Source organism: Solea senegalensis, linkage group LG13 (assembly GCF_019176455.1).
Source record: "Solea senegalensis isolate Sse05_10M linkage group LG13, IFAPA_SoseM_1, whole genome shotgun sequence".
NCBI lineage: Eukaryota > Metazoa > Chordata > Actinopteri > Pleuronectiformes > Soleidae > Solea > Solea senegalensis.
In genome coordinates, this window is record NC_058033.1 from 22,964,250 (window position 1) to 22,977,851 (window position 13,602).

The following is a 13,602-nucleotide window of genomic DNA, read 5'->3' on the forward strand; positions in this document are numbered from 1 at the left end:
AGGATGATTAGATTTAGATTTAAGCATGTGAGGATTTTTGTTTCGTTCCTGCCCTTTTGTGACATACGGTGCTATGATGGAACATTTACCACCCATGGATGTGCTGCAGCATCTGGGCATCATTTATCCTCTTCATCAGTCCATCGCTATCACGGGTGCTGGCCTTATTTTCTCGGCCTCAGAAGACTGTTCATTACACGGCAAATGAATCAATTCTCACAAATCAAATGTTTGCTCTCTAAGAGTTTTCTTTGTGTTAAAGCTGCGTAATATCCCATAATAGCTCTTTGTATGGGAGCCAGATTTGATTCAAAGGTGATTTCTCCTGTATACTGCGATTAGTGGCACATAACAACAGGCATTAGGTGATTATATTATAGTATGAGTTAAATAGATTAGCTTCATTTCATGGCTGCAGGATTTAGTGAAAGTATCTTTTCCATCTTGAGTACGATCTGTGGAGCAGAGCGACGTCCTGAGAATGTGCGTGGTGTTCAGTGGAGGAAGATAAAGTATTGACCTATCCTCAACAATCTCCTCCAAATTGGCTGTGCTGCTTAAATTGGCTCCTTCAAAGCACTGACATGAGAGTCATCACCTCATATATTGCAATTTGAAATTTCTTTCCTAAGACTCACTTTTATGTCCTATTAAAAGAAGGCCCAATGGATTTCTAGTGTCTTTTTCATGACAGCAGTTTTTCTGTTGCAAAGTGATGAATTACAGCCGTGCTATTAAAGCCAAATCATTCCAAAGCCGGCTTTTACAGGCACAGCAGAGCCTGTGATCAAACGCGCCATAAAAAACACATCAAAGCAGACACTGATACTATAGTTCCTTAGGCAGTTCTTAAGTATGTGCTTCAGAGCAACACATCTTATTATTTATTGTTATTGTTATCATTAATATCATTGTTATTATTATTATCACCCATATTATTATTGTTGTTATAATTATTATCATCAATATTATTATTATTGTTATTCTGTCAGATACTGGTCAAGACTGATTGGCTTCATGTAAACTATAGTATTATGGTATTTACTGTATGACATGCATTAATCTAGCATTGTGTGTTTGTGTCAAGGCTCCAGTCAAAGACTTGTAGAGGTCCCTGGGCTAAGGCTATTTATAGGCCACCTACCCTGCTGCAGTGCCTCACTCCTCATCTTAAACACAGGTTCAATTGCATGTTTTGTGTGAGTGTGGTGGTTCCAGTGAGCAGCGAGTCCTCACACAGACTTCTGATGTTTGACTTTAACAAAATGATTGAAATACGTCCATGAAGTTGTGGCCCAGGGAATATACGGCACTGATTAAGACCTGAGTACAGCCATGGGTTGGTGCTTTAGAAAGAATAATACATCTCTATTATATTCACCATCATGATTATTTGACACGGTGCTTTTTCAAATTCTGATTGAAGTCTATTTTCACAACATGCAACAAAAGAACTCTGTATTTCATCATGTTTAGACATCGATGCTCATTTATTTGACACTTTGATGGAAACATAGCTACAGCAAAAACATACATCAACATAATTACTTCAACATTCTACATTAGGGTTATTTGTTTTCCTACACTCTGTTTAATCTGCTTCAACTGGAGCCAATGAAGGTGTTTAGTTAATATTGTTCTATAAAATGGTGACATTTTGATATCTAAATTCCAAGTTGAGTCACATTATATAATTATGTATATATGAACACATTTCATAAGTTTGGTTTTGTCTCAGTATTTTTTAGTGTAACCAGTTTTTTATGACTGCTGTGAGCGAGTGTGCTCTCATCAGTACCAAAGACCTCGTCTCCTCTCAAGTAAAATGTAAGACTGCACTGACGCTGACCCCTCATCATCCTCCCGATGCACTCAGTGAAATCTGCTGCACTTGGTCCTCCAGGGTCTCCATGTTGGTGCTCAAAGAGCGGCTAATGCTTTCACAGAGATGAGTGGAGAAAAGGCTTCAGTGAGTTTCTTTCAGTCATATAAACTTTAAGTATTAGGTATTAAACACTCAATTTAACAAATATAAACAAAAATCAGTGCTGGTTTTGTGTGACACTGTCGTCACATCGGGTTTGGTTTTCTGCAACAGGAGAAGCAGAAGGGGAAAGCAAAGAGACGGGGGCATCAGAAGGTCAATCAGAGAGAGCTCAGTTTTCTCCAGGTCACATATTACATTACCCTCAGGATGATCGTGAAGCACAATCACTTACTGTAGAACGTCTCACAGACACAACACACCACCACAATCCTCTCTCACTGCATTCATGTGTTCACCTTATTCTAGAAGTGAAACTCTTCTACTGCGTCACCATCATCTACACCACAGGAAGTGACAGGAACGCAGACTACTGCACATGTTAGCGACGGGAACGCAAACGACTGCACATGTTAGCGACGGGAACGCAAACTACTGCACGATTAGCAACGGAATGCAGCTACTGCACGGTAGACGGAACGCAAACTACTGCACGCATTAGCAACGGGAATGCAGACTACTGCACGCGTAGTGACGGAACGCAAACTACCGTTACGAATGACGGAACGCAGACTACCGCACGCGATTAGCAACGGAATGCAGACTACTGCACGCCGCAACGGAATGCAGACTACGCACGCCACGCAAAACTACCGCACATGTTAGCGACGGAATGCAAACTACTGCACGCATTTTTAACGCCGCGGCGAACGCAGACTACCGTACGCTAGTGACAGGAACGCAAACTACTGCACGCCGGAACGCAGACTACTGCACGCATTAGCAACGGGAACGCAGACTACTGCACGCGTTAGCGACGGGAATGCAAACTACTGCACGCCGCTAGCGACGGAACGCAAACTTCGCACGCGCGAACGGCAGGAACGCACTACCGCACGCGCGACGGAACACAAACGACACGTGTTAGCGACGGAACGCGCGACTGCACGTTAGCCGCAAACGACGCGCTAGTGACGGGAACGCAAACGACTGCACATGTTAGTGACGGGAACGCAAAGGACTGTGTGTTAGCGACGGATCGGCAACTACCGCACGTTACGCGTTAGCGACGAACGGGAACGCAAACGACTGCACGCGTTAGCGACGGGAACGCCAACTACTGCACGCGTTAGCGACGGGAACGCCAACGACTGAACGACTGTTCCCGTCACTAACGCGTGCAGTCGTTGGCGTTCCTGTCGCTAACGCGTGCAGTCGTTGGCGTTCCTGTCGCTAACGCAAACGAAGCATAAACACCAGCCATGATATCGCTGAAGTGAACATGCATCTTCAGTATTTAAAATTGTTCCTCAAATTGAATTGATGTGACTGATTTGGTTCCAAAGTAGTGATGTGTCGTTCGTGAACGATTTGTTCAATATGAACTAATCTTTTATATGACTCTGGAGTAATGAGTCATCTCAGTCAGTGATTCGTTCATTTTCATGCAGTACCTTCCTTCACCACATGGCAGGCAGCTGCATAGACTCAGTCAGCAGGACAGGAAACAGAAATGATTAGTTCACGACTCACTCAACGGTGTGCGTCCGTCCTCAGGTGCTCGTTCATTTGTCACATGACAGCTACCCAGTCACCATCGTGCTGTTAAACAACAATGGCAGGAAGGATACAGAGCATAAGTCACTTTATTGTGGAGTGTATTTGCTTTCCTAGGTTTCATATGGTTTGAATTGCTTGTGGCATTTGGTTTATTATACTTTGTTAGCTGAAGCAAACCATGTTACCTTCAGTGTTAAGTGTTTGAGAACCGCTGCCTTTTTTACAACGCCCACAAGAGGGCTACAGCGCCACCCACTGTAAAAATGAACGAAATGACTCAAAAAAAGATTTGTTCAATTTACTGTCCGAGAGTAAAAGATGCGAGTCAGTAAAAAGAGTGGAACTTCCCAACGCTATTCCAAGGTGTTGAGTTTATTCTAACTTTGAAGTGAAAACATCAACAGACCACAACAACAGACCATGGCAAAGACTGACACACTTTAGAGACGTGCACGTACATCAGTGTCATTGTAAAAGTGCTGCTCTTGCATAGTTGAATAGTTTTGTCATGTTGTCCCAGGACAAGTTTGCAGCTCATTTAGAAAAGTTTATTGTGAAAATCTTCATCCACACACACACACACTGTAAACTGTGGTTTAAATGGTGAGTAATTCACCATTTCACTGTGTATTTATAAGGTCACAGCTGACACCAGTTGTCATTTGTGTGATTCATGATTATTTTGCAGCCTCTTAAAAGTCATAATAAGTCATATCATGAAGGATAATTCTCAGGACTCTCTGCAGCCAGCTCAGGGGGATGTGGTAGAAACTTTTCTCATCTAAACTGAGTGATGCTAATTTTCACCATGAGTCTCTGCATATTTGCAAGTCCTATGAGCAGCTGGCTGAAAGCACAAATGAAGGACAGGGTGTTTGAGTGGGAAGCATGCATCTTGGCACAAACAAGCCATACTGTGGGTTTTTTCCATTAAGACTTGACAACCAATCAATCACTCTGGGAGCTTCACTGACACGTATTGTGTTGCCTGTAAAAAGCTGATGAATGTATAATTTCAGTCAACGATAGCAACAGAAAGTAGTAAATATCCTCTCACTGCATCTATATACAGTAACTATTCATTCATTATTGTGTTGAGATGCCTGTGCACAGTAGACTTAATTACATGATAACCATGTGCTACATACACATTTTATTTAGTTGAGAATCTCCATGGGAGGTGTGTTATTCAAGCACAGATGCACTGATCAGCCACGAGAGAGGAGACCATCGTCAGAGTTTACAACTCTTAACAAACCTGTTTATCAACCACTCACACAGAACAAGTGCAACGACATGCTTTAAAGTTACAGGATGACTCATTCAGGAGGGACAGCTGTCTCCAGACACTTTCCATGTTTCCCTGAAAGTGCGTTACTATTTCATATTTCATAATGACTAGAATATTACAGTGGAGCACATTAAGTCAGTATTACGCGTTCCTTTTTCCTGAGTATGCAAAGATCCTCTGAGGTTGGCGTGACATAAACCTGCTCAGCAGACGTGGGTGGATGGAGTTCTGTCCGTTTTTACGCTGCTGCATGAGCTGAAAAACATTTACTGTTCCGGTGAAATATCCTATACTATTAAATCTGTAAAACAATGTGAAGATGGTTTTTAAATGAGCATTCACAGATTTACTGCAGTGAATTTGAATTCTGTGTTTGTGTGATACTGTGTGTCAGAATATGGTTTTTGGAGATTTTGGAGCTTTTTACAAAAGAGACACAAGATGGCAGCCTCTAATGGCTCAAATATAAGCTGCGTAAAATGCTTATTCTAAGGCTAGAAGCACTAAGAATCTTAGTATTAGCTGATAAACTTCACCTTTACATCCAATTAAGGCATTAAAATCTAAAATGATGAGTTGAGTTAATGAGTTGAGTAAACTCTGCAGGTTCAACATCAACAGACTCAAAACCAGATGATGGTCGGTTTGCTGTTTGTCTTAAAAAACTTCACACAAGGTATTGTGTAATAATTTGAAATTTGAAAGCTGATGTTGTCATGAAACGTTTTTTCTTTGTCTGTCACTAAAAGAATGGAGTAGAAAACAAAAGTGTGACCAGACCAGATGCAGAGAAGCTTAATGTAACTAAAGACATGAATGTAAATCAAAGACATTAAGATTATCTCAGTAAGAAAACGCCTTTTTAATTAAACTCAAAGTCAGTGCAAAGTGTTTTCAGCTTTCTGCACAAAGTGTTCGCTGATAAGAAAACACCCAAGCAGCATTTGGTTCCTGTCAATATTGTGTGAGTACCCGTTTTACCAAGCACAGAAGTACTCCAGTCTTGAAATTGAGGCTACAATTTAGTTTCAAGTGCTTCTCTTAAGAGGTTTGAGCAATGAAAAGTATCAGTGGGAACAACAAGTGTCTGCTCTCAGGTGTTAAAACGTCCCAGAATATCATGTAACATAATTGTCAGTATTTCTCTTCTCGTCAGTGCAGTCAACGTGACCAACATGAGAAATGCTCGGTTTAAACTGACTTTACTTGTGTTTTTGAAAGATTTCCTTCATTATTTTTTCATGTAAATGTCAGTGTGTGTGTGTGAGCTGTGAATCATGGAGAGGTGTCTGATTAAACAGCTAATCGTTGTTTTTTAGCACCAATCTGTGCAGATTTTCTTTGGTAACTCGGCTTGTAAATTATAAATCAACACCAATAAGCCTCGTTCATCTCGAGGAGACGGGAGATTGTTGAGATGCTGTTCGAGCAGGTGTTTGAAACACACAGAACACAATGATGTCTTCGTTAAGCACATACGATGCAAGTCTGGGAACCATAATAATGATAGAAAATAAAGCTTGATATTTATATGACTGTGGATGTTTGACACAGACTGTTAATCTATGTCAATGGTTTCCTTTGTTATTTCACTAAATCTTGTGATGAACCCATGCCCCACCCCCCTCATCCTGAAAACATGAACTTGACTGACTGTGAGTGAACGGAGCCCTCAAAGATCTCAGAAACTAAAGGTGACAAATGGCATTAGAAGAGTTATGTACTGTTTTTCTTTGTCCATCTGCAGCTGGGACGACGTATATCTTTGGGAAAGGGGGCGCTCTCATCACGTTCACCTGGGCCCCTAACGAGCGGCCGAGCACCCGAGCCGACCGCCTCGCCGTGGGCTTCAGCACTCAGCAGAAGGACGCCATTTTGGTGCGAGTGGAAAGCACCCATGGACTTGGAGATTATCTTCAGCTGCACATAGTAAGAGTTTGGCACTTATCATAAATGTATGCAATGTAATCCATAAAAACCCGAAGAAGGAAAAATCATTGATATCTTGTAGGAGAATATTTACATTAGTTTTGACCATATATAGTCAATAAATGTGACAATGTTTCCTCAGAGGGAATTATTTTAGTTTCCCATCATCGACAGCAGACACACACACACACCTGCATTCTTTCACACTGAACTATTTCTGGGATTATAACTGGGATTACCTTGAAAATGAGATGCTTCTTCTCAAGAGGATCAAAAAATCATATTTAATGAATTCCAATGAGTCTGTGAATGCGAAGAACTTTAAGTATCAAAACTACATCTCAGACGACGTGAAGGTGAGGACAAAGGTTTCCACTCAGCGTGAGAAGCAACAAGAAATTAAAACCAAAAAAGAAGTTTACCTCAATAATCTCACACACACACACACACACACACTCATCTCCTTCTGATGTGAAGAGAGAATACAAACCAAAAACTAGCATTGCTCACATTTTGATTTGTGTTTTTAATCTGATGGTGTGACAGTTTTAAAATGATGACCTTAAGAAGGCGCTACAGTAGAGTCAGAGGACTAAATAAAGTGAATGCCTCTGTTGAGTCTTCAACAGGAGGGAAATCTTCAGGGAAATCAGGCTTTTCAGTGTGCAGCTGCAAGACAGATGTGCCACCTGTTATTAAACCACAGCTTATTATCATACACTTACTACATATAACCACATAAACATTTAAGATTCATGTGAACTTTTCTATTAATTTTCTTTTCACAATTCCAATCTTTAAGTGAAAAGTTGTTTAGTTTCCATGGAGCCTGTTGTGATAATATTTCCTCCAGAAACTTGAGCTGAGCTCATTGTGCTTGTGTTTGGACTCAAATACAAAACATCTGATTCAAACTGTAAAAGTGTTAAAGTGACCTTGTCCACTGTGGACTGCTGCGTCCTTGCTCACTCTGACGCTGCAGAGAGGAATCACAGGTTCATCTGCTTCTTGTTTTAGACAAAATGACACAATAGCTGCCAGTTTATATAAATGAAAGATCATTTATTTATCTCTAAAATATCATTTCCACATTTTACTGCATTGGGTTTTTTGATGAGAAAGATTAAGAAAAACGAGGTGAGCACAGAGAGATGCCGTGCAGTGATCAACACCAGCCACAAGGGACAGTGACAGTCAGTCAGTCATCATCTAACCGCTTTATCCTCCACCAGAGGGTCACGGGGGGGTGCTGTGCCAATCTCAGCTACATGGGGCGATAGGCGGGGTACACCCTGGACAGTTCGCCAGTCCATCGCAGGGCCACACACACACAACTAGAGACAAACAACCATTCACTTGTTCCAACCGGGGCTCGAACCCGGGTCTTCTCGCTGCAAGGCGAGAGTGCTAACCACTACACCACTGTGTGTGAGGTGACATATGAATTGAATTCAGTGTCTTAGAACAGAAGAAACAGAAGTCTTAATTAAATGTTCTTCTATTAAAGCACTTAAAGTAAGACATTAGCCAACGACTGATCATTTAGTTTATTTCAAAGATTTCACTGTGAAAATGCTTCATTAAAGCAGACAGACAGACAGACAGACAGACGACTTTATTGATCCCTTTGGGAGGTTCCCTTGGGAAAATTAACATGCAGCAGACATGATGAAACTGCTCTGCCTTATCTGAAGACACCAGAGCATACACAAGGTTCATACAAGCTTTAAAGAGCAATTATCCTGTAACTAAAGAAACAAACGAATGCTTCTGATTTGAATGACTGACTAAAAACAATAGATTGAGCAGAATGGTTTGAAATGCTGAAGAAACAAAGCTGCACCAAAGAGCAGATGAGGAGGAGAAGTTTTGACTGACATGAAAGTAAGAATTCACACAGAACTCACACGGTTCATACTTTGCTTCTCTCTCTGCTTCTTTTCAATTTATGACAAACGTGATTATAATGAACATCAGCTTTGGTCACTCAATATTGTAGAGATTAAATTCATTTTAACTGGATATTTAGAGAATATGTGATGAGAATGCGGGAGACTGTCAATCCCAGTGGGATTAGGGATAATAGGTGACGTTTTATCCAGGAGCTGGCGTTCTGGGAGCCCTCAGGATGATGTCACAGCCTCACCTCTCCATTTGTATCATTCTTCTTCTTCTTCCTCTCCTTCTTCCTGTGTTTGGAGTTTGTTATGCTCTTGGTCCACGTCTTCTCATCACTTCCATGGTCCTTTCTCCCCCATCAACAGTAATCTGTGCTTTTAAAAACAATCCGTCCTCTCTTAAATGATTTCAGCTGCTGCTGAGACTCTGCTCTAACAGCAGAGACGAGCATCGTACACAAACAAGTGAGCCTTAAGTAACCAAAGTGAACTTGAAGGACCGATGATTAGTTTACTAAAACTTATTGCATTAGTGTTGCTTTGCCAGCTGTCAAAAGTTGCTCTGGGCTGTTTCAAAGCTCAAACACGGAGTTAGCAGAAAAGAAAACGCCTGGCACCAGAGATGTTATTCTTTGTCCAAAGGACATCGACTTCATTTGACCTGAGGCCACACTAGCTTGGAGTTTTTTAATTAATACTCATAATCTTGCTGCTGGGGAAGTGTAATTCAAATATGGATAAGTGTGTAGAATTGCTTGTGCAGGATAAGCTGCTGTTCAGACCTGGTTTTACCATCAGAGCCCACAGCATGTGAAACACCAGTGTGAACGGCTCCACGAGTCCTGAAAACACTCATCTGATCACTGAAACCAGACCTCAGGATTGTTTCACTAATCTTATTGTCACACACACACACACACACACGCTGACAGCAGCAAACATCTGTTTCTTTGTGATGACGTCAGTGTGTATTTTATCATGTGTTGTCACAGCAGACTCATCCAGGGTGTGATCAGATCACTGAGTATCGATGTAAATACCAGGTCTGAACAGAGATGAACAAGGAGATGAACAAGGAGACGTTCAAACGTCCACGGGGCAAGGATTAGTGACACCTAGTGGTGAAACTGCAGACTGCAGCAAACGCTCACACGTTCCAGTCTCTGTCATACATTGCACAACCTTCACATATCAGAATTGTTGTGTCTTTCTTCTTTACTGCTTTATGCTCCGGCTTCTGTAGTTCTTCACTTGCATGATTCAGCCCAACACCTCAGCACGGAGACGTCCAGGCTGCTCAACTCTGACTCTGTCCAAGACTTTCCGTCACTTCCCAGTTTGTGACCATAGGTGAGGGTTGGGATGTAGACTGAGAGCTTTGTCTTTTGCCTCAGCGACAGTGAACCAGTGATCTGCCCGTCAGTGTCTCGCTCTGCTCTGCCGAGATGCTTAAATCCTCCACTCGGGGAAGTGACTACCCATCAATCTGAAGTGGGCAATCCATCTTTTACTGGCCACAGCCTCAGAGTACGGATCCTCATCCCAAACACTTCACTCACGCAAATCTCCCCAGAGCAGGTCGCTGTTCAGTGAAGCCAGAGGTGATTCACAGAAAATCCTGAGGGCAGGGTTAGTCCTTGGCTCAGTCCAACTCTCACTGACTTACTGTTGGTAATCTGAGAGCACGCAGATCAATGAGCGGTGCACCCTTTACGCCCAGAAAACTCCTCCCAGGTGTTTGTAAGTGATTTAAATTGAAACGAGTGACTTCCTGCTGACCCTGCGCTTAGTCATTGAATGGGACATTTAAGAACTTTGTCAGAACATTTTCTAAATTCAAAAGGTTTCTAGAATGATTTTTACATATGATTTTTGAGCAAAGCTCTGAGATCACAAATCATATTTTCTTCCTACGTATTTGAATTTCTTGACTTTGAGTCATTGCAACATGAGAAAGAAAAGTCCTATTCTATAAAAGACATTTCTAAAGAATAAAACATTATAATTGTGTTAATTAATATAATTCATTTTGAGTCAGCAGCAGCACCAGCTATTTGCAGGATTTAACACTCAAGTTCTCCCTCTCTCCTCTCTGGTTGAAGGTGTGATGTAATTCATCCAGCTGTGTCTGAATAAAAAAAATATGCAAACGCTTGGTCCTTGATGGTGAAACTTCACAGCATGATGATCTTTTTTCATTATCATTCTGTAATGGTAATGAAGTTCTCACCATTTAGACAATGGGCTTTTTAAAATGTGATGTTACGTTACAATAACCTCTGAATAATCATTTGACTTCCCTTTAAATAAGATTTCACTCCGACGTTGTAAATGTGTTGGAATGCACAAGCGCCGCGAATCGATAAAGACAAAGTGCAAAAGTGCAGCTTTCATTTTCCAAACATGTTAATTAGTCACATTTCAACACACTCAGCGTCTGTTTCAATGTAACCAGAACATATAAGCTTTTATACATTCATGATACAAATGGTCAATACATGTTTTGTTCATGTGTTCATTACAGTTACAAAGTGTAGCCTCATGCTCTCATTCTCATGCTCTGCTCTCACCACACTGGCGCAGACAGACACACAGACTGTTGTTTCTGATGAGTTCAGCTTCAGAAGCAGCTCTGACCTTTCAGCTGCTCAAGAGAAACATCAGGAAACCTGGAGCTGAATCCACATACTCCGCTGGCATTAGTACGTACAACGTCTTTATTCTAGAACTTATACAACTGTGTTTGTTTTGCTTCGACAGGATCAAGGAAAAATCATTGTCATCTTCAATGTGGGGACCGATGACATCACCATCGACGAGCCTGCTGTCATAGTTAATGACGGCAAGTACCACGTGGTACGCTTCACGCGCAGCGGGGGCAACGCCACTCTCCAGGTGGATAACCATCCAGTCATTGAGCGATATCCACCAGGTAAGACTGACGACACTATCATTGCATCTTAGAGCGTGGAGCAGCTGCTCAGTGATCATCAGCCATCTTTGTTTTCTACAAACTTCCTCATGGAATCATCACACACACACACACACACACACCATAATAATCTCGCGATAGAGTGAGTTGTCGTTCTACTGGAAGGTTGTGAGTTTGGTTCCCGGCCCTGCTACATAGTCAGCATGCTGATGTCGCTGTATGAAAATGTGAGTGAGTTAGTGTGAACGTGTGAACTGTGCTGTAAAAGCATCTTTGAGTGGTCGTCAAGAAAAGTGCTGTAAAAAACTGACCGTGAAGCTGTGAAGAGCATCCATGTTATCAGCCATGATGTCTCTTTATTATTATTAATAATAATAATAATAATAATAATGATAATGATAATGCATTTTATTTACGTCGCATTTTACATTTGAATAAAACAAATCTTAAAGTGCTACATGGTAAGACAACTTATCTAAGTATATGCATACATGTCGCCTAAGTAGGATTGTCTCTAAGGAAGCCCTGATGTGATTCAAGTATCAGCCTAATATTTGATTTGTTCAATAACCAGAGTCAATAAACTGTCCTTACAGCTGATTTTGTTCATTTCATTTTAATATCATAAATTATCAGATAACTATATAATAATACTGTTATGTAAAACACTGCAGATAGACTTAAATATAAGCACTGTATCATCATTTTCGGATGGATGGGTGATGGATGGCATACTGAATGTTGATTAGTTCTGCATAAACACAAGGGCAAACAGACATAACCAATCACATACATGAAAACATCTACACATTTAAGCACAACCAATCAGCATCAGCTGGTAAAGCAGGATGCACACGAGAACATCCCACAGTGTTTCACTCATCACTGCTGAAACACACCAGTAAACAATCACGGTTTCTTTCTTTGCATTAAATGAAATGAGCCGTAACATTTGATGTTTGCATTAGTTAAGAATACAAGTGAACGTACAGCTTTGATCGTAAACTATAATCACGCCTGTGTCGTATTAAAGCGAGTCACTCTGCCATGTCCTGTCGCACCTTTTAATCCTAATCCTTCTCATCATTCATATGACATACGTGTTTATAGATTACCTGTAGATAAGAGATTGTGAGTATGTCACACACTGATAATCCATGCTGTTTGCACTCTGCTTGCTTCTGTGTTGTTCCACTGTGATTCCACAACGTAGTTCTGAGGAAATATGTGTTCATGTATCTTTCCCAGAGAAGGAGTTATTGTGTGGATTATTGGTTGATTTGCTGTCACTACAGTTAAAGTTGTATATTATAAAACTACATTGTGGAGAAAAAGTGTTGTGAAACTTTGCAAAAGCTTAAAATGTGTTCATGCTAAAGTGCAGGATGTTTATGACGATTGTCTAAATGCAACAGTTGATGCTCTTCGTCCTTTTCATTGCAATGCATTTCTATGTTTACCTGAATTAATAGTTTTTATACACTTCATAAAATCTACTGTCATTGGTATTTAGAGAATATTCTGCTTTGTTAAAATAGCTAAATAGCTCTAACTAGTGTAGCACATTATAAATAGCCTAAACATTACTCTAATTAGAGTTATTAATAATTATAGATAAAGCACAAGTTATCCATTTTAACTCATAGCTGGGTTAAAATGGATAACTTGTTAAACCTGTTAGTTTTATAACTCTGTTTCTAACCATGTGATCTTTCAGCTTGCCGACTTTAACCTTTAACTTGTCTCTCCAAATTCTTTGAAGGACACTATGATAATGAACGACTGGCTATTGCTAGACAAAGAATCCCATACAGACTTGGTCGGGTAGTTGACGAGTGGCTACTCGATAAAGGTAAAATTAATTGATTAATGAATTAATCCTTGAAATAACTAGCAAATAACCTTTCCCCCATGAGAGGTGCAGTGCCAGAGGACAAGGGTGACAATTAAGGATGAACTGAACCACACCTACAGGCCTCCAATTTAATTGGCACTTCCAAATTTTGAC

At 40.8% G+C, this 13,602-nt stretch overlaps 1 protein-coding gene across 16 annotated transcripts in view; it reads left to right on the plus strand.

The window, feature by feature from the left end:
* LOC122779225 (neurexin-2-like) overlaps positions 1-13,602 on the plus strand; it is an 84,382-nt gene that overhangs the window by 65,665 nt on the left and 5,115 nt on the right. For 9 of the 16 annotated variants that reach the window (XM_044041384.1, XM_044041385.1, XM_044041377.1 and 6 more), the window contains 3 exons: positions 6,583-6,764; positions 11,423-11,594; positions 13,357-13,446. In XM_044041384.1, coding sequence (XP_043897319.1) covers positions 6,583-6,764; positions 11,423-11,594; positions 13,357-13,446 — 444 coding nt within the window. The remainder of the gene's footprint in view (positions 1-6,582; positions 6,765-11,422; positions 11,595-13,356; positions 13,447-13,602) is intronic. The other 7 variants (XM_044041386.1, XM_044041392.1, XM_044041381.1 and 4 more) reach the window with 1 other exon arrangement.